At 44.8% G+C, this 27,024-nt stretch overlaps 1 protein-coding gene and 1 long non-coding RNA gene across 4 annotated transcripts in view; one reads left to right on the top strand and one right to left on the bottom strand.

Moving 5' to 3' along the window:
• OTOA (otoancorin) overlaps positions 1-27,024 on the bottom strand; it is a 111,877-nt gene that overhangs the window by 71,310 nt on the left and 13,543 nt on the right. For 2 of the 3 annotated variants that reach the window (XM_056536572.1, XM_056536573.1), the window contains exons 3-9: positions 9,855-9,883; positions 9,339-9,369; positions 7,565-7,592; positions 7,372-7,456; positions 6,557-6,688; positions 5,576-5,811; positions 3,204-3,307 (exon numbers count right to left, since the gene is read on the bottom strand). In XM_056536572.1, the coding sequence (XP_056392547.1) occupies positions 3,204-3,307; positions 5,576-5,811; positions 6,557-6,688; positions 7,372-7,456; positions 7,565-7,592; positions 9,339-9,369; positions 9,855-9,883 (645 nt within the window). Of the gene's footprint in view, positions 1-3,203; positions 3,308-5,575; positions 5,812-6,556; positions 6,689-7,371; positions 7,457-7,564; positions 7,593-9,338; positions 9,370-9,854; positions 9,884-13,856; positions 14,042-27,024 lie in introns of those variants that run through there. The other variant, XM_056536574.1, reaches the window with a different exon arrangement.
• LOC130285242 (uncharacterized) overlaps positions 3,724-27,024 on the top strand; it is a 31,059-nt gene continuing 7,758 nt past the window's right edge. Inside the window, exons 1-3 of the long non-coding RNA XR_008847305.1 lie at positions 3,724-3,858; positions 5,578-5,637; positions 6,584-6,670. This is a non-coding gene — a long non-coding RNA (uncharacterized LOC130285242). The remainder of the gene's footprint in view (positions 3,859-5,577; positions 5,638-6,583; positions 6,671-27,024) is intronic.

The raw sequence follows: 27,024 nt of genomic DNA, 5'->3' as shown, positions 1-27,024 counted from the left end.
CACATTTACTACACAATTTACACAATTATCAACACTCCAACATGGTTCAGGCGCATTCACCTGATAAGTGCAACATTTAGCATAAGAGTTCTTATGAAGCTGCTGGTGTATACATAAAACAGACGTGTAAGGATCAGCAGTCCACCTACACTAGGAGTCCAATTAACCCCTTAACGACGCAGGACGTATATTTACCACATGGAACACTGCTCTCCACCATGTCTGTACTCTCCGGCTCTCTTTGCAGACTGAAGAGGTCGCTGTGCGTGGCGTCTTTTCTAGTGGGCTTCCCCAAAATGGCGTCCGTCAGGAAGAACGTTATCGGTGAAGTCCCGACTTCCGGTCCCTCCAGAGACGACTCCTGCATCTCCAAGTTCCCTTTCAGGTGTGACACAGCAACTTGGCAGCCACGCCCAGGGACAGGGCGTGGCGAAGCGCGGGCTTTCTTCGCGCGCTTTTCCAGCAGCAGTTCGGCTCCGCCTGTGCCGACCGGACCAGAGGATCGCAGCATGAACTCATTGCGCAGTTTACACATCTTAGTTGTAGATTAATTTTCGCCTCCCCCCTTAATTTTCTCGTGGCCCCCTTCTATGGTGCACCACAAACACCGCTCCCGTACAGAGCAACACGGTTTACAGCACATGAATAAAGTTTGTTTTCTGGGGGGAGTACACTTTCACTAGTGGCAACTGTAGTAGGCACACACCCGAATCCTGTTCGTGCAACGCCAAAAAGGCTTTGTGGTAGGCCTCTGGGGTAGGGGTAGTGTAGTCAGGGTCTTGCTTCAGTATATCAAGGGTTAAGGTTAACCCTATGGTTCGTGATGCCAGGCTGAGGGCTAGTATGCTGAGGTAATTCTCCGGCCTATCGCCGCCCTTCCCAGTAACGATAGGTGCATGCATAAAATGACTGAAGGTCCACAAGGTAGTTGAACTTGGATAAACTTTACTTAAAGACTTGCGGTACATCCAATGAACAGTAACAGTCTCATTAATACAGTCTCCATACACTTCAGTGACTGACAGTTGTTGCGGACCTTGACTTTTGATATAAATTTTAGGGTTATTTGCGAAGATCCGTCCGGATTTAGGGGTTAGATACGGTCCGGTGATCTTGCAGAGTGCTTAGGGATTGATACACTCACAGTTTAGTAATGAACAGCCATCGCCGCAAGGCTCAGGCCTAAACTCACTGATGACAGCAGCGCAGATCCTCCTCCGTCAACAGCCCACAAGGAAAGAAGAGAGTAATTGCCGCCGCTCCCTTATATGGTTCTGTGGAGATAAGTCTTGGGATAATTCATCATGGCGGTCTAGGCCAGATAGTAAGGAAATGGAAAAATGTAAAACTCTGATCAGAGAAGACTCCCCTGTGATACACTAAGAGAAGGCATCACCTGTGAGTGACAGGATGTAACTGTAATCACTTATATAGTCTGTAGAGCTTGCATACAGCTGGTATCTACTACTACAGCTGGTATCTACAACGACTATGGGGCCGGAGTATCGTAACGTCACGACTCCGCCCCCGTGTGACATCACGCCCTGCCCCCACAATGCAAGTCTATAAGAGGGGGCGTGACGGCTTTGGATAGGGGATAAGATGTCTTAGGGCCAGAGTACCCCTTTAAGAATGTATACAGAGTTTACTGTCAGTCACTGATTAGGACCACCCACTGGACTCCTAAGCCCAGGTAAGTACGGATTTCAGTCAATAAGTTACAAGTTATCCTGAATGAAGAAAATGAATAAAGAAAAAACGGTGCCTTTCATTGTACAGGTCTCCTTTAAACAGGTCTTTCACTTGCTTTTGATGGCACAGTCTTATTTCATAGTTGCAGAGGTAAGAGAAGGAACCACCATTGCTTTTGTTTATTTGCAGTTAAGCAATGCGCAAGGGGACAGCAGGCAAGAAGGCCATCAGATGCCTGCCAAGCATAAGTCTGGTTGTTGATTCTCTAAAACTGGAGAACAAAGTTTACATGCTGATCAACTGACTTTTCTCATGGGCACATGAACCCACATATAGGCACACCATGCCATATTGACAGCCCTCTGAACCCAAATGAGCAGAACATCATCATGCCACTGGAAGAGAATGCTCAGAATAAAAGTATCTAGAAAAAAGTGTAATGTCCCAGTACAGAACGTGGTCCTGTACTACACTTTGGCCCTGTCAGGTTGAGTCCCTCAGTGACCTGGGGGCTCTTCTGCAGTGTCTCCCCCTGCTGTTACTACAATGTTATTCATTGTAATAGGTAAATAGTCAGTATGTTAATGTATAGACAGTATAAAGGACCTTTGGAGGACTAATGTAATTGTCTAAAGGACCTTTGAGATGTCCCATGTTATGTTATCACATGTTACCCAGAGGGCACCAGCTTAACACATGACCCGCAGCTTGACCTATGGCTTTCTGGCTCAGCCATCCTTTATAAGAGGGGGAGCCATAGCAATCTCGCTCTTACACTAGACTTTTTCTGAGGAGCAGAGAAACCAGATGTCTCAGTGCTAGTGTCCAGCTACCTGGAAGGCCTCCAATCTACAGTCACTTCCAGTAAGTCAAGTCTATGTCTGCTGTCGCTACCTACATTCCAGTCAAGCCTAAAGTCAATTATCTAAAGTCTATTACAAGTATAATTGGTCCCAGCAAGCTGCAATGTCCTTCTGTGTTCCTGGCCACCTCTCTGGGATTCTGGCTGAGCTGTAGAGACTATAACAACTGTCTGACCTCAGTAAAGCCTCCGTTAAACCTGGTCGTGGACTCTCATTTCACTGCCTAGCCATTGGGATAGCGGAGATGCCGTTTGGGTGGTTCCCAAAAAACACTCTGGCGTCACGAACATTAGGGGTTAATAACACCTTGCCCTTGGGGTTAATACCATCTGCCCCATCCACCTACACCGCTACACCCCGTGGTCCTGCCATTCACCGATGCTCACCCCAAAAGATTAAAAGAAAAAATAAATCTATCGATGAAAAGCAGGTTCCTTTCAGTAGTATTTGAATCCTCCAGTTTGTGTATTGGACATTGTAAGGTGCATACACTTGTCCTAAGATGCTCCTTCTTATGTGCCCTAAAGCTGAGGTCAGACAAACTCGCTTCACTGATTTCAGCTTCCTATTCACAGACTATCCTCTTACCAGGCCATTGTAGGATACACACGCTCTTCTGTATGACAAGGACAGCACAGTAAAACTTACCATTGCCTGCATAGGATTTCTGCAGAACTTGAGTCATCCATTCATATAGGGCTCTCCGGTCATTGGCCTTCAGCTTATCATACAGACCCCGAAATACAGATGAACTACAAAGATAAAGAGGTAAGTTATCTTCTGTTATGTTACTATTATTATTTTTTTCTCCTCCATGTCTTTATTCTTAGTTAACGATAATAATACATAGTATTTCTATCACCCGAAATTTTTCTCATTGCAAATGTGACTGCTTATGAACTTTATATCATTTCCAGGCAAATGTATGTGATATCCTAAAACAGATTCTTTCTCTTTATTTTAGGATGTTGGGTGTGTAAATCCTAGCTTGACATGTTTTTTCCATACCCTATGACATCAGTTTGTGGATCCTATGACTGCGGATGATCTAGCTGCAAGGACCTAGGGGGAGATTTATCAAAACCTGTCCAGAGAAAAAGTTGCCCAGTTGCCCATAGCAACCAATCAGATCGCTTCTTTCATTTTTCACAGGCCTTCATAAAAATGAAAGCAGCAAGGCCTCTGCAAACTGAAAGAAGCGATCTGATTGGTTGCTATGGGCAACTGGGCAACTTTTTCTCTGGACAGGTTTTGATAAATCTCCCCCCTAGAATCAGTCACTAGTCCTCTTTTGCCCTGAATGGTAAATACTTCTCCAGAAATTCAGCCTATTTAAGCTCAACATCCCGAATTCTAGTCTTTCTAATGTAGAGTTAACCTTAATGTTCTGTTGGGGGCACATACCAGGGGTAGGGAAGAAACGTTTGTTGAATGTTGATTTGACAGATTCCTGTCACACAGTTATAATGAAGGAGATCACAGATCACCTTCCCTATACAGTGCTCCCTCAAGTTACAATATTAATTGTGTCCAGGACGAAAATTGTATGTTGAAACCATTGTATGTTGAGACCATAACTCTATGGAAACCTGGTAATTGGTTCTGAAGCCCCCAAAATGTCATCCAAAAATAGGAAAAAAGTGAGGATTAAACAAAAATAAGTAGATAATACAGATAAAGCAAATCCTTACATAAAAAAGTAAGAAAGATCTGCTGGGAGCTGTAAATCACTGTCTATGTCAGTGTTTCCCAACCAGGGAGCCTCCAGCTGTTGCAAAACTACAACTCCCAGCATGCCCGTACAGCCAAAGGCTGTCCGGGCATGCTGGGAGCTGTAGTTTTGCAACAGCTGGAGGCACCCTGGTTGGGAAATGCTGGTCTATGTAGAGGAGCTTCTTTAGGGTCCTATACAGAACACGCAATGTCCTAAAAAAGTAACATGTAACCGCCCTCACCTGGTGTCCAAAGGAGCAGCTAACCCTGGCACAGGTAAAGAGTAGTACAGAACATGTAGTACCTCCCGTACTGTAGGGGGCGCTACCAGACACCAGTCAGTGCATGCACTTCACTAATAAAGGTGTTTTACAAGTAAAATGTTGAGTCTGGTTTCAAGTTACAATGGTCCAGAAAAGACCATTGTATGTTGAAACTATTGTATGTTGAGGCCATTGTAAGTTGAGGGACCACTGTACTTATAATGCCTTATAAGAAAGGTAAGGCTAATAACACTGTCCTGTCCAAGTCGGAGGCACTGTTCATGGCCTCCATCGCTGATTCTGTTTAATGGTAAACAAAGCTGGTCAGTTCACTGCACAACAGACACCAATGGACATTTAAGGAGTTATTCAAACGAAAGTTTAGAAAAAAAAGTAAAAAGGTGCTCAGGCTCAATGCAAAACAAAACTAAAGCTAGAGAGGTACCTTCTGCACTCACCCGCTGCCTCCGGTAACACTGCTCCTGGTTTCCGGTGCTCTTTCACGTGCTGGGGCCCAATATGTCAAATGCCACTCTGCCAATCAGTAGCCAGAATGGTGTCTCGCCAGTGATTATCTGAGTGGCAATTGACTTATTCAGCATGCTTCTCTTACTGGTGCTCGTGCCCAACACGTAACATTGATGGTCAGCCAATCACTGGCTAAGGCGGGACACTGCTCTGGAAAGTGATTGGCTGAGCGTCAATTGATGTATTGGGCCCCAGCACCCAGAAGAGGATACCCCAGCATTAGGTCCCAGCACCTATTCGTCAGATAACTCCATTTAGTGAGGTCTGTTGGGTTTCCCATAGGGAGTTAGTTCAATGGACTAGTTGAAAAAATACTGCATGCTGCATTTTTTAAACAGGTAATTTGGGTGAATTCTAAGACTAAGGCCCCGAATGGAGCCTCCAATGCAGATGTAAACCTAGGCACAAGGAACAAGCATGTATATAGCCACCTTAAATAGCTATGACTGATGTCTTCCAAGTACAATACATTATATAATAGCACTATTGAATAGATGTTACAAACAATATACTTACAGATTTCTGAAAGGATCATCTGGTATCTCAGTTGGCAATCTTGCGATCACATCACTTTGCAGGTAAGTCCCACCGTACAAATGTATGACCTGACCTAGTATTTTCACACACACAGCCGAATACAGTACTGGAAGGCATTTCTGGATGGTGGTATTGAATAGACTACGATTTCCTACCGGGGACTGGAAGATTTCATTCCGCATGGTCTCAAAGTCCACATCAATACCAGCAATTCCCTTGGCATAAAAAATTGATAAGAATTATTTTGTGATGAAAAAAATAAAATAAAAAACAAGAATCACTCAACTATACAAAAACCATCTACAACCATCTACATCTGATGGGATATCTTAAAGGTTGTCTGATATACAAAAGCGATTTTCAAATAACAATTCGGAAATTATGAGTTATGGGGGGATGGGTGGTCCCCAATCAGGACCATAATCTGTTAGCCAGAGTACAGTATCTCTCGTTCCGGACAACTAAACAACTGTGTAATGCTTTTTCCCCCCTTGTGGTGGCACTGTCGGTCACTTGATGCAGAGTTCCCCAAAAGATTTCAGCTAAATACTTTGGGTTCCAGTAGTTATAGTAAGGGCCTCAGTTTATTAACTACATCAATGCTGTCTCACCTACAACGGACATACCTGTGGTCATCAAATAAATATATCAAATAAATTGGAACAACGCAAACAGAATCTGACTGGCTTATTAGATGGGGATGCTTTGGTGCTCTAGAAGACAATTTTTGGGGGTCTTAGTTTGGAACCAGTCATTATGGTCTGATTTATCAAATAATTAAACTTTACTGATAAAATGGCCTGTGTATATACAGGTTCTGTACAGACATAGGGTGGCCCAAGGGTCTCCAGTACAATACTGAATGCAGATGTTCTACCACCATGATCTTGGATACAGCTGATATGATATTCTGATTTGTACTCATTGGTTAAAGAAGATATTGCCAACAGATTTACTTACAAAATTCTCTTTCCTCCCACTGAAAAGATATTCCATGGCTCTTGCGAATAAGTGAGGATCCAGATGTTCTAATTCAGACAACACAAGTTCTGGGTCATCACTAAGATCTGCCAGGTACCTTCTTATTGATATCTTAAGAGAAGAGCACAGGATAAGCACTCTCATACAATAGGGATTGTGCATAGAACAATATCAGTATAACCAGAGGTACTTTCATAGCAGTCACTCATTATACATGTAACACAACAGATACGATTGAATCACTAGAGGCAGTAGATAAACATTTTAATATAACTATAAAAGTAGAAACAAAAAGATATCCGGCACTCACCGCAACAATAAAGGTCATTCAGCTTCTCTCCTGGAACTCCAACAGACGGGCTGACAAGGCTGGCGTGGGGCGCTCAGAGGTGACTGCCGGCGGCTTCACGCAGCGTGGTGCACTTCTTCCGGCCTCAGGGAGGCCAGAAGAAGCACACCATGCTGCGGGAAACCGCCGGCAGTTGCCTCTGAGCGCCCCACGCCAGCCTTGTCAGCCCGTCTGTCGGAGGTCCAGGAGAGGAGCTGAATGACCTTTATTGCTGCGGTGAGGGCCGGATATCTTTTTGTTTCTACTATTATAGTTATTTATGGAGGCTTATTGATACTGTCCTAGCACCACCGCTGGTCGTTGCCTTGAATACCCGCAGTGCAGATCCACGTTTCACAGCTGTGAACTGCAATATGGAATGGTAATGGTGCCGCTATTGTTTTCTATAGAAGTGCAAACATATAAATATATAATAAGCCCTCAACGAAAAATTTTCATATATTACCTGGAGGCTGAATATATAGGAAGGATTTGGTGTGGAGAGATAGCGCAGGATTTGGTCTTCTAAATCTGGAGTCCATTTGTTTAGACTACAAAATGAAAGGGATATCACATTGGAAGACACTGAACTGTCTATACATGGCCCCCATGCCACAGTTCTTACCAGTTTTAGATTAAAAATATTAGGTATAAATTACCTTTGAAATTGCATTATCTCTAGGAGACCTGAAAAAAAACAGAGTGGGGCATATTAACTAAAGTGTCTACACCTAAAACATGTAATAAAATGTATCAAAATATAAACATAATTACCGTATTTTCCGGCGTATAAGACGACTGGGCATATAAGACGACCCCCAACTTTTACAGTTAAAATATAGAGTTTGGAATATACTCGCCGTATAAGACTACCCCTCTACCGCGATGTACGGTACCTTACCAATGATTGGCTGGTTGCTGTATAAAAAAGCCTGCTTGGTTTGGTCAGCTCTCCCTGCCTGCCCAGCCTGCCCTGTCTCCAAGACTATTAAAGCGGTACATGCCTCTTTCACCCGTCTGGCCCGCCCTTGTATCCCATTAACGTACCTCCTCTCCTTCTCCACCTCTCTGATCTCACAAATGCACACCAGCGCCGCCTGTCAGATTTTGAACCGGCGCACTTGTGCCGCCTCTCAGATCTTGCACATTCACGCCTGCGCCGCCTCAGATTTCGCACATGCTCACCGCTTCACTGAAGTCCTCAGGAGCGAGATCTGAGAGGCAGAGAAAGAAGTACCGTAATAGGATACATACAAGGAAGAGCCGGATGGTTGAAAGATGCGCATTTTTCTGGGCACAGCGCTGCTCTCTCTATCCATACCCTGGGTGCCCCGCTCTATCTCTATCCATACCCCGGGCATCCCGGCCGACTGCAGCACACGCCCTAAAAGACGTTACCCGGCGTATAAGATGACCCCGACTTTTAAGAACATTTTCCTGGGTTTAAAAGTAGTCTTATACACCAGAAAATACAGTATGTTTGATACTCTTTTTGGGAACCTCCCTCAACAAAAGGGGGCACTTTGTGGAAAAGGAGATTTAGGAGATTAAAATGCAAAAAAATATGCTAAAATTGCTTTTGCATGTTGGTGCAAAGTAGGTCAACTAATAATTGGTATAGAAAAATCAGAATAGTCTGATCTGAAAAGACAAAATATGTAAAAAATGTAATTCTCCCATGGTTACCAAGGGGACTACTCTTCAGATTGTATAAAAGTCTTCTACAGACTGCCACGCTTAAACCACAATTCCCGATCACACGGAAAAAAAGAACTTAAAATCAGCGTGAATTCTGTCTGATATTACTCAGTGTGCACTAGGCTGACTGGTCTATTCTATACTTTACATTTAATTATTAAATATGCCCTAGTATCTTTATTTTTGTGAAGACCCAAGCAAGTGCCAGATGGGGGTTTGAGGTTCTAAAGTTTTTTTTCTTTTCCCACTTACAACATGTTCGCACAGCAAATAGCTGTGAAAACCGCACTGGTTTCCACTGCAAAAACCATGCAGTGTCATTGTGAGAAACTCGGCTCCCATTGACTTAAATATGAGGAGGGGAACTGCATAAAAAGATGTAACATGTCAGCCTCAGACTCGCAATGAAGTCAAATTATGGCAGAATTTTGGTGCATTGGGCCTTACTGTACCTGTGTATGTTTAGATAACAATAATTCTGTACATATGACATCTAGTTAGGTCTGCTATGGTTGAGTCCTTTTGTGTTTTTTTCCTATGTTTTTTCTTTATCCAGCATATAATGCTATAGTGTTGAAAGTACATGTAAATAAATATGTTAAATATTTTCTGCACAGTTTTAGGGATTATTGTCTTTTTGGTTGTATCTGTTGGGCTGTGTTTTTGTGGACTTAAACTCCTATAAAGTTAAATTTTTATTAGAAATCAGAAAAATGTTTGCAAAAAGGCCATTACCATTTAAGTACTTCCCAGATATCAATTCATTCTGTAAAATAAAAACATTCAAAAGCTAAGTCACTTTATATGAACAACCATTAAAGGGGTACTCCACCCCTAGACATCTTATCCCCAATCCAAAGGATAGGGGATAAGATGTCCCCAGCGAAGGGACCCCCGCAATCTCAGCTGCAGCACCCCAGACATCCTGTGCATGGAGTGAACTTCGCTCTGTGCCGGATGACTGGCGAGGCTGGGCAGAGGCTTGTGACGTCACGGTCACGCCCTACTTGTGACGTCACGGCCATGCCCCCTCAATGCAAGTCTATGGGAGGGGGCATGATGAACATCACGCCCCCTCCCATAGACTTGCATTGAGGCGTGGCCGTGACCTCACGAGCCTCCAGCACTGCACCCGACGCTCTAAACGAACACTAGGACATCTTATCCCCTATCCTTTGGATAGGGGATAAGATGTCTAGGGGCGGAGTACCCCTTTAAGACAAGACGAGTAATGTAATAAACCATACTGACCAGCCCTCTTATCACTTGTTCAGGCAAATCTGTAGAGAAGAAGAAATAACAAAAATATGTTATACAACAAGAATAGGTTTGAAACATTGTGGCAGTCTGCTATTAAAATTATATATTGCTAAGATATGATACAATATTATTTTTAAAGACGCACTCTAGTTATTTTGTATTGCCTGTCAGGGACTAAGGTGGTACGTTTATACACTCCGGCTGTCCTGTGTATCTCTATATGAAAAATGACTTCTTTCCTAACCAAATGAACTCTACATAGAAGAGAGGCATGGGCATTCAGCAGAACCAGTATGGCCTTTAAAGGGGTATTCCAGGCAAAACCTTTTTTTATATATATCAACTGGCTCCGGAAAGTTAAACAGATTTGTAAGTTACTTCTATAAAAAAAATCTTAATCCTTCCAATAGTTATTAGCTTCTGAAGTTTTCTGTCTAACTGCTCAATGATGATGTCACGTCCCGGGAGCTGTGCATGATGGGAGAATATCCCCATAGGAACTGCACAGCTTCCGGGACGTGAGTCATCAGAAAGCGGTTAGACAGAAAACAACAACTCAACTTCAGAAGCTAATAACTATTGGAAGGATTAAGATTTTTTAATAGAAGTAATTTACAAATCTGTTTAATTTTCCGGAGCCAGTTGATATATAAAAAAAAAAAGTTTTGGCCTGGAATACCCCTTTAAAACCCCTTAAGGACCAAGGGCGTACAGGTACGCCCTTGGTTCTGCTCTCCTGATATAACGCGGGGTTACACAGTAACCCCGCTTCATATCACGGCGGGCCCAGCGTCATAGTGCAGCCGGGACCCGCCTCTAATAGCGCGCAGCGCCGATCGCGGCGCCGCGCGCTATTAACCCTTTAGCCGCGCGCTCAGAGCTGAGCCGCGCGGCTAAAAGTGAAAGTTGCCGGCTAGCTCAGTCGGGCTGTTCGGGATAGCCGCGGCTAATCGCGGCATCCCGAACAGCTGACAGGACAGCGGGAGGGCCCCTACCTGCCTTCTCGCTGTCCGATCGCCGAATGGCTGCTCAGTGCCTGAGATCCAGGCCTGAGCAGTCATGCAGCAGAATCGTTGATCACTGGTTTCTTATGAGAAACCAGTGATCAATGATGAAGATCAGTGTGTGCAGTGTTATAGGTCCCTATGGGACCTATAACACTGCAAAAAAAAAGTGAAAAAAAAGTGAATAAAGATCATTTAGCTCCTCCCCTATTAAAAGTTTGAATCACCCCCTTTTCCAATAAAAAAAACACAGTGTAAATAAAAATAAAAATAAACATATATGTTATCACCGCGTGTGGAAATGTCCGAATTATAAAAATATATCATTAATTAAACCGCTCGGTCAATGGCGTGCGCGCAAAAAAATTCCAAAGTCCAAAATAGTGCATTTTTGGTCACTTTTTATATCATGAAAAAATTATCAATAAGTTCTATCAATGCAAAAATGGTACCGTTAAAAACTTCAGATCACGGCGCAAAAAATGAGCCCTCATACCGCCCCATACACGGAAAAATAAAAAAGTTATAGGGGTCAGAAGATGACAATTTTAAACGTATTAATTTTCCTGCATGTAGTTATGATTTTTTCCAGAAGTACGACAAAATCAAACCTAAATAAGTAGGGTATCATTTTAATCGTATGGACCTACAGAATAAAGATAAGGTGTCATTTTTACCGAAAAATTTACTACGTAGAAACGGAAGCCCCCAAAAGTTACAAAACGGCGTTTTTTTCTCAATTTTGTCGCACAATGATTTTTTTTCCCATTTCACCGTAGATTTTTGGGCAAAATGACTGACATCATTACAAAGTAGAATTGGTGGCGCAAAAAATAAGCCATCATATGGATTTTTAGGTTCAAAATTGAAAGAGTTATGATTTTTTAAAGGCAAGGAGCAAAAAACGAAAATGCAAAAACGGAAAAAACCCCGGTCCTTAAGGGGTTAAATGGCAAAACAATGCTATGCAGTGAGGCAAATTGTACCACCTTACTCCCGGGCAGGCAATACAAAAAACAAAAAAACAAAACAGTGCTTCTTTAAATGGGCACTGTCATTAAAACTAATTTATGCTATTGCACTCCTTATGGTAAATAAAAAATGTTTCTAATGTACTTTGTTTAAAAAAAATGATGTTTTCTATGTTTTATTTGTGTTTTAAAAAATCTGCCACTAGGTGTCTCCCTACTTTTCCAGAGCACATTTCCCCTGATCCCTTGCACAGACTTTGGACTCCTGCTGGCCTGGCAGAAGTCCAAAATCAGGAATTGCAGCCTGGAGTGCTGAGGGGTGTGTGCAGCCTTAGCCAATCATAGCCCATCTCACACTAAACTGCTGTGGGCTGTGTGTAGCAGAGTGAGGGAGGAAGTTCTCCCCTGTATGGCTTCAGATGATGTCACACGTGCTGGGGAACGCCCCTTCTCAGCTTGTGTGAAGTTGGCACCCCATGTTTGCAAAAGATGACTATAAATACACCATTCGTTTGTGCTGCGTCTGTGCTGGTTTGTGCCGCAAAAATGAACGTTGGGCCGGTTTGGTTCCTGAGATATTGCGAGTTAGATTTTTATGAAGCCCCACCGCTTTCCACCTCATGTTCTTAAATTTTAAAAACAAATACACCATTCGTTTGTGCTGCAAAAATTAACATTTGGTTTCCGAGATATTGCGTGCTCGATAGGCTGAAACCTTGGCCACTTTCCACCCCATATTCTTAAATTTTAAAAACAAATAGACCATTCGTTTGTGCCGCTTTGGTTTCCGAGATATTGCACGCTCGATAGGCTGAAACCTTGCCCACTTTCCACCCCACGTTCTTAAATTTTAAAAACTAAATACACAGTTTGTTTGTGCTGGTTTGTGCCATTAAAATGAACGTTTGTGCGGCTTTGTTTTCCGAGATATTGTGTAGGTTAGATTTGCTGAAAACCCGCCCACTTTCCACCCCATGCTCTTAAATTTTAAGAACAAATACACCATTTATTTGTGGAACAAAGAGAGATGGATCCAGCTCGTGCAGATAAAAAGATTTTAATCCATAAGACAAGGAGGATACAAGTAACGCGTTTCAAGCGCTGAATGCGCTCTTAGTCAACCATTTATTTGTGCTGCGTTTGTGCATTAGCATTTCTGCCGCTTTGGTTTCCGAGATATTGCGTGCTAGATTTGCTAATACCCCATCCAGGCAAGGATTAACGTTGCACCAAAAAATATAGTAGTCATCAGAAAAGTTAATTTAGCATTAAAGTGTACCTTTTTATTTAATGTAGTGTAAGGATTCCTCCTTGGGGATTAGCTCGGGGATCGTCCTGGACCACGCCACAGGATGCGTTTCTTCTCAATAAACCAGCAAGCAAACGGTTCTAATGCAAATCTGGCACCTTGCCAGTTTTATTACACAGGTTGCAGGGAAAGAAATAAACAAAAAGCAGGAACAAACAAAATCCTAGACCGTCTGGTCACTGACTACACAGATCAGCTTGTCCTGACTAACAACCGCTGAGCTACCCTCAGCCGGTTAAACATATGTCCCCTGCAACCTTTTACTCACAATTCAGGTCACTCTCTTTGAGCCACTCAGCTCGGGCTGTGTACTCCTCAGCAGCCTCTGTCTCTTCCCTACAGCCCGCATGCTGTCTCCTAGGAAGAGCCCCAACTATTCTGTTCCTTTTCCTTTTAAACACACACTTTCCCTTCCTGATACCTCATTAATCAGGCCACAGGTGGAGCATTCTGCAGAGATAGCAAGGGAAATACACCCTTTCCTTGCCACACTGCCACAGTAGATAATAACATTATATGTATCAAAGAATCCCTCAGAAGTATGTTACCGGCCCCACATTGATGTAATTCATGGATAGAAATGGAGAGTAATTCCCCTGGAGCAGAGAGTAAGGCTCAAGCCGCAATGAAAAGCTGGGGTGCAGGTGTCAGGGATATAGATGCATGGAATAGTATAGCCTTGATAGAAGATTAGGAACACAGCACTCACCAGGTGGATTTTCAAAGGTGCGTCTTCTTTATTGAATAAAATCCATCGGCATACACAGGCAGGGAGTAGGTGAACTGGCGTGCAGGGGGGAAGGAGAGAGGCAACGGACCGTTGCGCACATGTAGCGCTTTGTCAGGCCATACGTCATGCCGCAAGTGGGAGTGCTCTTAAACCTGTGCATCCAGGTGTCTCTAAGGTAACAGGTAAACACATTACAACGAATATATATAAAAACACATAGAGATAACAATTAGCATTAAAAGCAATGACCTACTATGCGAGTGGGCGACAGGAGTTATGTAGCAATTTTAGGGAGTAATAAATACTCCCATTTCATTGTGTTCATTTAAACCGAGCTGACCTAATGCTTCAGTGCGGAGAATCCACCTGGATTCCTTAATCATTAGTTTCTGATGTCTATCTTTTCTTCCATTGGTTTCTTCTATTCTCTCTATGGCTGCGAATTTCATGGCACCGGGATCCCCTCCATGGTATTCTCTCATATGGGATATAAAGCGGGTTGCCCCGAACCCCTGTGGTAAGAGACCTAATGTGTTCACAAATTCTGTGAAATAATGGTCTAGTGGTTTTACCAATGTAGAATCTGCAACAGTCACAGATCAGACTGTACACCACGTAGTTAGATCTACAAGGGATGCACTGCCTGACCTGGACTGTGTAGCCACCTAGTTTGAAGTAGCATTATATTTGCAAAAGGAGCACAATCTACAGGCAAAAATTTCCCATAGGGCGGCTGTCTGTTAACCAGTTGGATTTCCTAGTTTTATTTTTCCTTTTGTGTTTTTTTTATGAAATCATGGATTTTTGTATTTTTTTTTATATGTAACAATTGGTGGATCGCAGATACATTTCTTTAAGCCATCGTCTTGCTGCAGCATGTACCAGTGGGAAGAAATCGAATTTATGATGTAGGTGTTCATTGGTGTGTTTTTAAACAAAAAAAACTATTCTGTTCTTTTTTTCTTTATGTTTTTTTTGTTAGCAAAGTTTGTCTAGGCACTATTCCAAATGCTTGGAAAGTAGAACACCTGCAACATTTCTTGAATCTCCATATTCAGCCCGCTTTATATCCCATATGAGAGAATACCAGCTTATCCTGGAGAAAAACAGGCAGGAATATGTGCAGGTCACAGAAGACCTTTGAAAAGCAAAATGTGAGCTAAGAACCAGGTTGTCGGATCAACAATTCAAATTATTCATGATGAATCTGGAAAAGAAAATAAGTCTATTGCAGAACACCATTAAAGAATCCAAGAGGAATAAATTTATTAGGGACAAAAAAAGACTTTGACCTCCATCAGGAATTTACCTGGAATAAACAACGCCCCTCACAAAATTAGGGACAGGCTGGGAATAAAAGAAGAAGGGGATACAATAAAAATAAAAAGAACAGAAAGCCTCCCAAGAAGTCTGACTATTTTACCACTGAGTCAGCATCCAGTGGTTCAGAGGAGATGACAGCCACACAAGGTCAATCTGGTGCCTCTAATAATTTTTTAGACAATTCCCCCAGAGGAGAACCAGACGAAGGGGGCGAAAAAGATATAGGAGATCCGTGAAAACAGCAACAAAAAAGGAATTTTGTAACTTGGAGAAAGTAACAGCGGAGAACATAGTTATAAACCTCCCGGACTTCACCTTGAGTGATGCATGTATCTCCATTCTGAACAAGGGCTTAAAGTGTACCTGTCGTCAACAAAAACTTTTTGTGTAATGTAGATAATACCATTATATGTATATTTGTAATATACATTGGTTAAAAAATGTGTATATTTTTGTCCCTATAGCTATTGTTTGTGTGTATCTATGAGGAGTCCAAATACAGGAAGTGAGGGCAGGACAAGCAGGGCTCTGTGCACGGAGGACAAGCAGGGCTGTCACGGTTCGGCTGGCAGGAGGTGGATCCTCTGTGCCAGAGAGGGATTGGCGTGGACCGTGCTAGTGGACCGGTTCTAAGTTACTACTGGTATTCACCAGAGCCCGCCGCAAAGCGGGATGGTCTTGCAGCGGCGGTAGTAACCAGGTCGTATCCACTAGCAACGGCTCAACCTCTCTGACTGCTGAAGATAGGCGCGGTACAAGGGAGTAGACAAGAGCAAGGTCGGACGTAGCAGAAGGTCGGGGCAGGCAGCAAGGATCGTAGTCAGGGGCAACGGCAGGAGGTCTGGAACACAGGCTAGGAACACACAAGGAAACGCTATCACTGGCACAATGGCAACAAGATCCGGCGAGGGAGTGCAGGGGAAGTGAGGTATACATAGGGAGTGCACAGGTGAACACACTAATTAGACCAACTGCGCCAATCAGTGGCGCAGTGGCCCTTTAACCCCTTAAGGACGCAGGACGTAAATGTACGTCCTGGTGAGGTGGTACTTAACGCACCAGGACGTACATTTACGTCCTAAGCATAACCGCGGGCATCGGAGCGATGCCCGTGTCATGCGCGGCTGATCCCGGCTGCTGATCGCAGCCAGGGACCCGCCAGCAATGGCCGACGCCCGCGATCTCGCGGGCGTCCGCCATTAACCCCTCAGGTGCCGGGATCAATACAGATCCCGGCATCTGCAGCAGTTCGCGATTAAAATGAACGATCGGATCGCCCGCAGCGCTGATGCGGGGATCCGATCATTCATAACGCCGCACGGAGGTCCCCTCACCTTCCTCCGTGCGGCTCCCGGCGTCTCCTGCTCTGGTCTGTGATCGTGCAGACCAGAGCAGGAGATGACCGATAATACTGATCTGTTCTATGTCCTATACATAGAACAGATCAGTATTAGCAATCATGGTATTGCTATGAATAGTCCCCTATGGGGACTATTCAAGTGTAAAAAAAAATGTAAAAAAATGTAAAAGTAAAAGTAAAAAAAAAGTGAAAAATCCCCTCCCCCAATAAAAAAGTAAAACGTCCGTTTTTTCCTATTTTACCCCCAAAAAGCGTAAAAAACATTTTTTATAGACATATTTGGTATCGCCGCGTGCGTAAATGTCCGAACTATTAAAATAAAATGTTAATGATCCCGTACGGTGAACGGCGTGAACGAAAAAAAATTTTAAAAATCCAAAATTCCTACTTTTTTAATACATTTTATTAAAAAAAAATTATAAAAAATGTATTAAAAGTTTTTTATATGCAAATGTGGTATCAAAAAAAAGTACAGATCATGGCGCAAAAAATGAGCCCCCATACCGCCGCTTATACGGAAAAATAAAAAAGTTATAGGTCATCAAAATAAAGGGATTATAAACGTACTAATTTGGTTAAAAAGTTTGTGATTTTTTTTAAGCGCAACAATAATATAAAAGTATATAATAATGGGTATCATTTTAATCGTATTGACCCTCAGAATAAAGAACACACGTCATTTTTACCATAAATTGTACGGCGTGAAAACGAAACCTTCCAAAATTAGCAAAATTGCGTTTTTCGTTTTAATTTCCCCACAAAAATAGTGTTTTTTGGTTGCGCCATACATTTTATGATATAATGAGTGATGTCATTACAAAGGACAACTGGTCGCGCAAAAAACAAGCCCTCATACTAGTCTGTGGATGAAAATATAAAAGAGTTATGATTTTTAGAAGGCGAGGAGGAAAAAATGAAAACGTAAAAATTAAATTGTCTGAGTCCTTAAGGCCAAAATGGGCTGAGTCCTTAAGGGGTTAAATCGCAGAGACCCGGCGCGCGCGCGCCCTAGGGAGCGGGGCCGCGCGCGCCGGGACAGGACCGACGGAGAGCGAGTCAGGTACGGGAGCCGGGGTGCGCATCGCGAGCGGGCGCCACCCGCATCGCGAATCGCATCCCGGCTGGGGGCGGTATGGCAGCGCACCCGGTCAGTAGATCTGACCGGGGCGCTGCAGTAGCGAGGATGTTGCGAGCGCTCCGGGGAGGAGCGGGGACCCGGAGCGCTCGGCGTAACAGTACCCCCCCCCCTTGGGTCTCCCCCTCTTCTTGGAGCCTGAGGACCAGACTTTTGTCTAGGATGTTGTCCTCAGGTTCCCAGGATCTCTCTTCAGGACCACAGCCCTCCCAATCAACCCAAAAATTTTTTTTCCCTCTGACCGTCTTGGAGGCCAGTATCTCCTTCACGGAGAAGATGTCAGAAGAACCGGAAACAGGAGTGGGAGAAACAAGTTTGGGAGAGAAACGGTTGATGATGAGTGGTTTAAGGAGAGAGACATGAAAGGCATTGGGAATACGAAGAGAAGGAGGAAGAAGAAGTTTGTAAGAGACAGGATTAATTTGGCACAAGACTTTGAAAGGACCAAGATAGCGTGGTCCCAGTTTGTAACTGGGGACATGAAAGCGGACATATTTAGCGGAGAGCCATACCTTGTCTCCGGGAGCAAAAATGGGGGGAGCTCTTCTTTTCTTATCGGCAAACTTTTTCATGCGAGATGAAGCCTGTAAAAGAGAATTTTGGGTCTCTTTCCATATGGTGGAAAGATCACGAGTCACTTCATCCACAGCGGGCAAACCAGAGGGCAAGGGAATAGGGAGGGGGGGAAGAGGGTGACGGCCGTACACCACGAAAAATGGGGATTTAGCAGAAGATTCAGAGACTCTGAAGTTGTACGAGAATTCGGCCCATGGTAGAAGATCTGCCCAGTCATCCTGGCGGGAGGAAACAAAATGCCGTAAATAGTCACCCAGGACCTGGTTAATTCTTTCTACTTGCCCATTGGATTGAGGATGATAAGCAGAAGAGAAGTTTAATTTAATCTTGAGTTGTTTACAGAGAGCCCTCCAGAATTTTGACACGAATTGGACGCCTCTATCCGAGACGATCTGCGTGGGCAAACCGTGAAGACGAAAAATGTGTACAAAAAATTGTTTTGCCAACTGAGGCGCTGAAGGAAGACCAGGAAGAGGAATAAAATGTGCCATCTTGGAAAATCGATCAACGACCACCCAAACAACAGTGTTGCCACGGGATGGGGGTAGGTCTGTAATAAAGTCCATACCAATCAGAGACCAAGGCTGTTCGGGGACAGGCAGAGGATGAAGGAGACCAGCAGGCTTCTGGCGAGGAATCTTATCCCGGGCACAGACAGTACAGGCCCGCACAAAATCAACAACATCCGTCTCCAGAGTCGGCCACCAATAGAAACGAGAGATGAGTTGCAAGGACTTTTTGATGCCCGCATGGCCTGCGAGGTGGGAGGAGTGACCCCATTTGAGAATCCCGAGACGTTGGCGTGGAGAAACGAAGGTCTTCCCTGGAGGAGTTTGCCTGATGGAGGCTGGAGAAGTGGAGATCAGACAGTCAGGAGGAATGATGTGTTGCGGAGAGACCTCTACTTCCGAGGCATCCGAGGAACGAGAGAGAGCATCGGCCCTAATGTTCTTGTCGGCAGGGCGAAAATGAATTTCAAAGTTAAAACGGGCAAAGAACAACGACCACCTGGCCTGGCGAGGATTCAGCCGTTGGGCAGACTGGAGATAGGAGAGATTCTTGTGATCGGTGTAAATGATAACTGGAAATTTTGATCCCTCCAGCAGATGCCTCCATTCCTCAAGTGCCAATTTAATGGCCAGTAGTTCTCGATCCCCGATGGAGTAGTTCCTCTCCGCCGGAGAGAAGGTCCTAGAAAAAAAACAACAAGTGACAGCATGCCCGGAAGAATTTTTTTGTAGAAGGACCGCTCCAGCTCCCACTGAGGAGGCATCAACTTCCAATAGGAAGGGTTTAGATGGGTCAGGTCTGGAGAGCACGGGAGCAGAAGAAAAGGCAGACTTGAGCCGTTTAAATGCGTCTTCCGCTTGGGGAGACCAGGACTTAGGATTGGCATTCTTCTTGGTTAAAGCCACGATAGGAGCCACAATAGTGGAAAAATGTGGAATAAATTGTCTGTAATAATTGGCGAACCCCAAAAAACGTTGGATAGCACGGAGTCCGGAGGGGCGTGGCCAATCTAAGACGGCAGAGAGTTTATCTGGGTCCATTTGTAGTCCCTGGCCAGAGACCAAGTATCCTAGGAAAGGAAGAGATTGACATTCAAACAGACATTTCTCCATTTTGGCATAAAGTTGATTGTCTCGAAGTCTCTGAAGAACCATGCGGACATGCTGGCGATGTTCTTCTAAGTTGGCAGAAAAAATCAGAATATCGTCCAGATACACAACAACACAGGAATATAAGAGATCACGAAAAATGTCATTAACAAAGTCTTGGAAGACGGCAGGGGCGTTGCACAGGCCAAAGGGCATGACCAGATACTCAAAGTGTCCATCTCTGGTGTTAAATGCAGTTTTCCATTCGTCCCCCTCCCTGATGCGGATGAGATTATAAGCACCTCTTAAGTCCAGTTTGGTAAAGATGTGGGCACCTTGAAGGCGATCAAAGAGTTCTGAGATAAGAGGTAGGGGGTAGCGGTTCTTTACCGTGATTTTATTAAGTCCGCGGTAATCAATGCAAGGACGTAGGGAGCCATCTTTTTTGGACACAAAGAAAAATCCAGCTCCGGCAGGAGAGGAGGATTTGCGGATAAACCCCTTTTTTAAATTTTCCTGGATGTATTCAGACATAGCAAGAGTCTCTGGGGTGGACAGAGGATAAATTCTGCCCCGGGGTGGAGTAGTGCCCGGGAGGAGGTCAATAGGACAGTCATAAGGCCTGTGAGGAGGTAAAGTCTCAGCTTGCTTTTTGCAAAATACGTCAGCATAGTCCATATAAGCCTTAGGGAGACCGGTTACAGGGGGAACCACAGGGTCACGGCAGGGAGTACTGGGAACCGGTTTAAGACAGTCCTTGAAACAAGAAGTACCCCAGCTCTTGATCTCTCCTGTGGACCAATCAAGGGTTGGGGAATGGCGTTGAAGCCACGGTAGTCCAAGGAGAATTTCGGAAGTGCAATTGGAGAGGACCAAAAACTCAATTTTTTCGTGATGAGGTCCGATGCACATTAGGAGGGGCTCCGTGCGGTAACGCACGGTACAGTCCAATCTTTCATTGTTAACACAATTGATGTAGAGGGGTCTGGCGAGACTGGTCACCGGGATGTTGAACCTGTTGATGAGAGAAGCCAAAATAAAATTTCCTGCAGATCCGGAATCCAAGAAGGCCATAGTAGAGAAGGAGAAGGTAGAGGCAGATATCCGCACAGGCACAGTAAGGCGTGGAGAAGCAGAGTTGACATCAAGAACTGTCTCACCTTTGTGCGGAGTCAGCGTACGTCTTTCCAGGCGGGGAGGACGGATAGGACAATCCTTCAGGAAGTGTTCGGTACCGGCACAGTACAAGCAAAGATTCTCCATGCGGCGTTGTGTCCTCTCTTGAGGTGTCAAGCGAGACCGGTCAACTTGCATAGCCTCCATGGCGGGAGGCACAGGAACGGATTGCAGAGGACCAGAGGAGAGAGGAGCCGGGGAGAAAAAACGCCTCGTGCGAACAAAGTCCATATCCTGGCGGAGCTCCTGACGCCTTTCGGAAAAACGCATGTCAATGCGAGTGGCTAGATGAATGAGTTCATGCAGGTTAGCAGGAATTTCTCGTGCGGCCAGAACATCTTTAATGTTGCTGGATAGGCCTTTTTTAAAGGTCGCGCAGAGGGCCTCATTATTCCAGGATAATTCGGAAGCAAGAGTACGGAATTGGATGGCGTACTCGCCAACGGAAGAATTACCCTGGACCAGGTTCAGCAGGGCAGTCTCAGCAGAAGAGGCTCGGGCAGATTCCTCAAAGACACTTCGAATTTCCGAGAAGAAGGAGTGTACAGAGGCAGTGACGGGGTCATTGCGGTCCCAGAGCGGTGTGGCCCATGACAGAGCTTTCCCAGACAGAAGGCTGACTACGAAAGCCACCTTAGACCTTTCAGTAGGAAACTGGTCCGACATCATTTCCAAGTGCAGGGAACATTGAGAAAGAAAGCCACGGCAAAACTTAGAGTCCCCATCAAATTTATCCGGCAAGGATAGTCGTAGGCCGGAAGCGGCCACTCGCTGCGGAGGAGGTGCAGGAGCTGGCGGAGGAGATGATTGCTGAAGCTGTGGTAGTAGCTGCTGTAGCATCACGGTCAGTTGAGACAGCTGGTGGCCTTGTTGCGCTATCTGTTGCGACTGCTGGGCGACCACCGTGGTGAGGTCGGCGACAACTGGCAGTGGAACTTCAGCGGGATCCATGGCCGGATCTACTGTCACGGTTCGGCTGGCAGGAGGTGGATCCTCTGTGCCAGAGAGGGATTGGCGTGGACCGTGCTAGTGGACCGGTTTTAAGTTACTACTGGTATTCACCAGAGCCCGCCGCAAAGCGGGATGGTCTTGCAGCGGCGGTAGTAACCAGGTCGTATCCACTAGCAACGGCTCGACCTCTCTGACTGCTGAAGATAGGCGCGGTACAAGGGAGTAGACAAGAGCAAGGTCGGACGTAGCAGAAGGTCGGGGCAGGCAGCAAGGATCGTAGTCAGGGGCAACGGCAGGAGGTCTGGAACACAGGCTAGGAACACACAAGGAAACGCTATCACTGGCACAATGGCAACAAGATCCGGCGAGGGAGTGCAGGGGAAGTGAGGTATACATAGGGAGTGCACAGGTGAACACACTAATAAAACCAACTGCGCTAATCAGTGGCGCAGTGGCCCTTTAAATCGCAGAGACCCGGCGCGCGCGCGCCCTAGGGAGCGGGGCCGCGCGCGCTGGGACAGGACCGACGGAGAGCGAGTCAGGTACGGGAGCCGGGGTGTGCATCGCGAGCGGGCGCCACCCGCATCGCGAATCGCATCCCGGCTGGGGGTGGTATCGCAGCGCACCCGGTCAGTAGATCTGACCGGGGCGCTGCAGTAGCGAGGATGTTGCGAGCGCTCCGGGGAGGAGCGGGGACCCGGAGCGCTCGGCGTAACAAGGGCTCTGTACACTGAGAACAAGCAGGGCTCTGTACACTGAGGACAAGCAGGGCTCTGTACACTGAGGACAAGCAGGGCTATGTACACTGAGAACAAGCAGGGCTCTGTACACTGAGGACAAGCAGGGCTCTGTACACTGAGAACAAGCAGGGCTCTGTGCACTGAGGACAAGCAGGGCTCTGTGCACTGAGGACAAGCAGGGCTCTGTACACTGAGGAAAAGCAGGGCTCCATACACTGAGGACAAGCAGGGCTCTGTACACTGAAGACAAGCAGGGCTCTGTACACTGAGGACAAGCAGGGCTCTGTACACTGAGGACAAGCAGGGCTCTGTACACTGAGAACAAGCAGGGCTCTGTGCACTGAGGACAAGCAGGGCTCTGTGCACGGAGGACAAGCAGGGCTCTGTGCACGGAGGACAAGCAGGGCTCTGTGCACTGAGGACAAGCAGGGCTCTGTACACTGAGGAAAAGCAGGGCTCTGTACACTGAGGACAAGCAGGGCTCTGTACACTGAGGACAAGCAGGGCTCTGTACACTGAGGACAAGCAGGGCTCTGTACACTGAGGACAAGCAGGGCTCTGTACACTGAGGACAAGCAGGGCTCTGTACATTGAGGCTCCATGACACGCCCCTGGCTCACACAGCAGGATGATTGACAAGTCAGGAGTCCTGCTTCTCCTGCCCTCATTTCCTGTATTTGGACTCCTCATAGACACACAGGCAATAGTTTCAGGGACAGCATTTTTTCACCAAAAAATATACACATTTTTGAATCAATGTATATTACAAATATACATATAATGGTATCATCTACATTATATCAAAAGTTTTTGTTGGCGACAGGTACACTTTAAATTTTGGCCTCAATGAACCCTTTGATTACACCTCCTTTGAAGAAGACTTTTTTAGGGCCATTCGTAAAATCAGCATAAAAAAATGATTTGTCACCCACTCCCAATCTAATAAAAATGTGTCACATTTGCAGCCAAAAGAGGGAGAAATCCCCTGTGTTATTGGACCATTGGGGTTCATGGTAACCAATGAGGCAGATGCACGAGATGAATCTGTTATACGAATGCTGACAAAATTGGGAGGGGAAGTCTGTGATGGGGATGACATGATGGAGGGGAATACATTTTTTTACAGGAGGAAATCCCTCCAGCTTTAATCCGCCGTTAGCCCCTGGGAGTGCTATCAATCTGTTTTACAGATCAGTGTGTAAGGATGTTAAAGGGGTACTCCACTGGAAAACATTTTCATTCAAATTAACTGGTGCCAGAATGTTTAACAGATTTGTAAATTACTTCTATTAAAAAATACCAATCCTTCCAGTACTTATCATCTGCTGTATAATACACAGGAAGTTGTTTTCTTTTTTAATTTCCTTTGTGCCTGACCACAGTGCTCCCTGCTGACACCACTGTCCATTTTAGGAACTGTCCAGAGTAGGAGAGAATCCCCATAGCAAACTTCTCAAGCTCAGACAGTTCCTAAAATGGACAGAGGTGTCAGCAGAGAACACTTGTGGTCAGGCAGAAAGGAAATTCAAAAAGAAAAGTACCGTACTTCCTGTGTATTATACAGCAGCTAATAAGTACTAGAAGGATTGGGATTTTTTAATATAAGTACTTTGCTAATCTGTATAACTTTCTGTCACCAGTTGATTTAAAAGAAAATGTTTTCCAGTGGAGTACCCCTTTAAAGCTCTCATCTATCCCACAGCAGCTGCTAACACCCCCCCTAAAGAAAGAATATCTTTAAAATGTCTAGCAGAACAAAAGGATATTGTAATATCAAAAGCTGATAAGGAGGGTGGAGTAGTGGTATGGCGAAAATCTGATTACAATGCAGAGGTGGAAAACCAACTCGGCAACGTGATGGTTTATGAAAAGCTACCACAGGATCCCACTAACAAAATTATGGATAGACTAAGGGGACACCTACGTTCCTATGTTGAATAAAATATAATCACAGAAAAATTAGCTGAACATCTCCTCCCTAGAAAACCTGCTAAACTGAGGTGGTACATATTACCCAAAACCCAAAAGAATGTCTCCCCCCTTCCTGGCCGCCCCATCGTGGCGGGCATAGGAGCCCCCTTAGAACATCTGTCAAGCTATATTGACTGGCTCATTGCCCCCCTACTAAAACATATCCCAACTTACATCCGTGACACAGGGGACCTAATTGGGGTTTCACAGGATTTTCGATGGCAGAGTGGCTACAGGCTCGCTTCTATTGATGTGGAGAGCCTGTATAGCCACACCCCACAGGATGCAAGTATACAGGCAGTCTGCAAATTCCTGACCTGCACTGATAAATCCCCTGAATTCACCAATTTTGTGGCTGATTCATTGGCCCTTATTTTGCATAGTAATGCTTTTCAGTATGAGGATCAATGGTACAGTCAGTGGATGGGCGCGGCTAAGGGGACACCCGTCTCATGCTCGTTCGCTAACCTGTTCCTTGCTATGTTTGACAGAAGATACATATTTTCTATCAATAATCCTTTTGCCAAATTTATTAAAAACTTCCTCCGTTTCGTGGACGACATATTTGTCGTCTGGGACGGAACGGAGGAAGATTTTTTAACTTTCGTTCATTATTTAAATGAGGTGAATGATGTAAATATGACTTTTACATCCGCCTTTGCAGATGACTCTTTGGAGTTCTTGGACGTAAAAATTAAAATTGTAAATGACTCTTTAGTCACTTCAAGTTACCACAAGCCTTCCTCCAAGAACTCCATATTACACTCACATTCCTCACACCCAGATCATACACAAAACGCTATTCCCTTAAGCCAATTAGTCCATTTAAAAAGAATTAACCATGATCCCAACAATTTCCAGAAGCAGGCCGAGGAAATTGAATTTCGTCTTACACAACGAGGCTATCCAGCAAGCATTTTGAATAGTGCTAGAAACAGAATAGATAGTGTCCACATTTTGCTAACAAAAAAACATAGAGAAAAAAAAGAACAGAATAGATTTTCGTTCAAAAACACCTATGAACACACATCAAAAATGGGATTTCTTCCCATTGGTACATGCTGCAGCAAGACGATGACTTAAAGAAATTGCCTCTTTTATTCCCAGCCTTTCCCTTATTTTGTGAGGGGCGTTGTTTATTACAGGTAAATTCCTGATGGAGGTCAAAGTCTTTTTTGTCATTAATAAATGTATCCCTCTTGGATTCTTTAATGGTGTTCTGCAATAGACTTATTTTCTTTTCCGGGTTCACATGAATAATTTGAATTGTTGATCCGACAACCTGGTTCTTAGCTTGCATTTTGCTTTACAAAGGTCTTCTGTGACCTGCGCATATTCCGGCCTGTTCTTCTCCAGGATAAGCTTCTGGAGATTCAAGGAATGTTGCAGGTGTTCTGCATTCCAGGCGTTTTGAATAGCGCTAGGAACAGAATAGATAGTGTCCCTAGACAAACTTTGCTAACAAAATAACATAAAGAAAAAAAGAACAGAATAGTTTTTTTAGTTCAAAAACACACCAATGAACACCTACATCATAAATTCGATTTCTTCCCACTGGTACATGCTGCAGCAAGACGATGACTTAAAGACCATTATTTCACAGAATTCGTGAACACATCAGGTCTCTAACAACAGGGGCCAGGGCAACCCACTTTATATCCCATATGAGAGAATATCTTTGGGGGGAGGGGGGGATCCCGGTGCTATGAAATCCGCAAACAACATAGAGAGAATACAAGAAACCAATGGAAGAAAAGATAGAATCAGCAACTATGGTTAAAGAATCCAGGTGGATTCTCCGCACTGAAGCATTAGGTCAGCTCGGTTTAAAGGAATGCAAAGAAATGGGAGTATTTATTACTCCCTAAGATTGCTACATAACTCCTGTCGCCCACTCGCATAGTAGGTCATAGCTTTTAATGCTGATTGTTATCTCTATGGGGGAGATTTATCAAAACCTGTGCAGAGGAAAACTTGCCCAGTTGCCCATAGCAAGCAATCAGCTTGCTGCTTTCATTTTTAGGAAGGCCTGTGAAAAATGAAAGAAGCAATCTGATTGGTTGCTATGGGCAACTGGGCAAGTTTTCCTCTGCACAGGTTTTGATAAATCTCCCCCTATGTGTTTTTATATATTCTTTGTAATGTGTTTACCTGTTACCATAGAGACACCTGCACGCACAGGTTTAAGAGCACTCCCACTTGCGGCATGACATATGGCCTGACGAAGCGCTACGTGCGCGCAACGGTCCGTCGCCTCTCTCCTTCCCCCCTGCACGCCAGTTCACCTACTACCTGCCTGTGTAAGCAGCTGGATTTT

The sequence above is a fragment of the Hyla sarda genome, chromosome 8 (assembly GCF_029499605.1).
Source record: "Hyla sarda isolate aHylSar1 chromosome 8, aHylSar1.hap1, whole genome shotgun sequence".
Classification (NCBI taxonomy): domain Eukaryota; kingdom Metazoa; phylum Chordata; class Amphibia; order Anura; family Hylidae; genus Hyla; species Hyla sarda.
The sequence above is the reverse complement of the archived record's forward strand: the minus strand, read 5'-3'. Positions and strand labels throughout refer to the sequence as shown.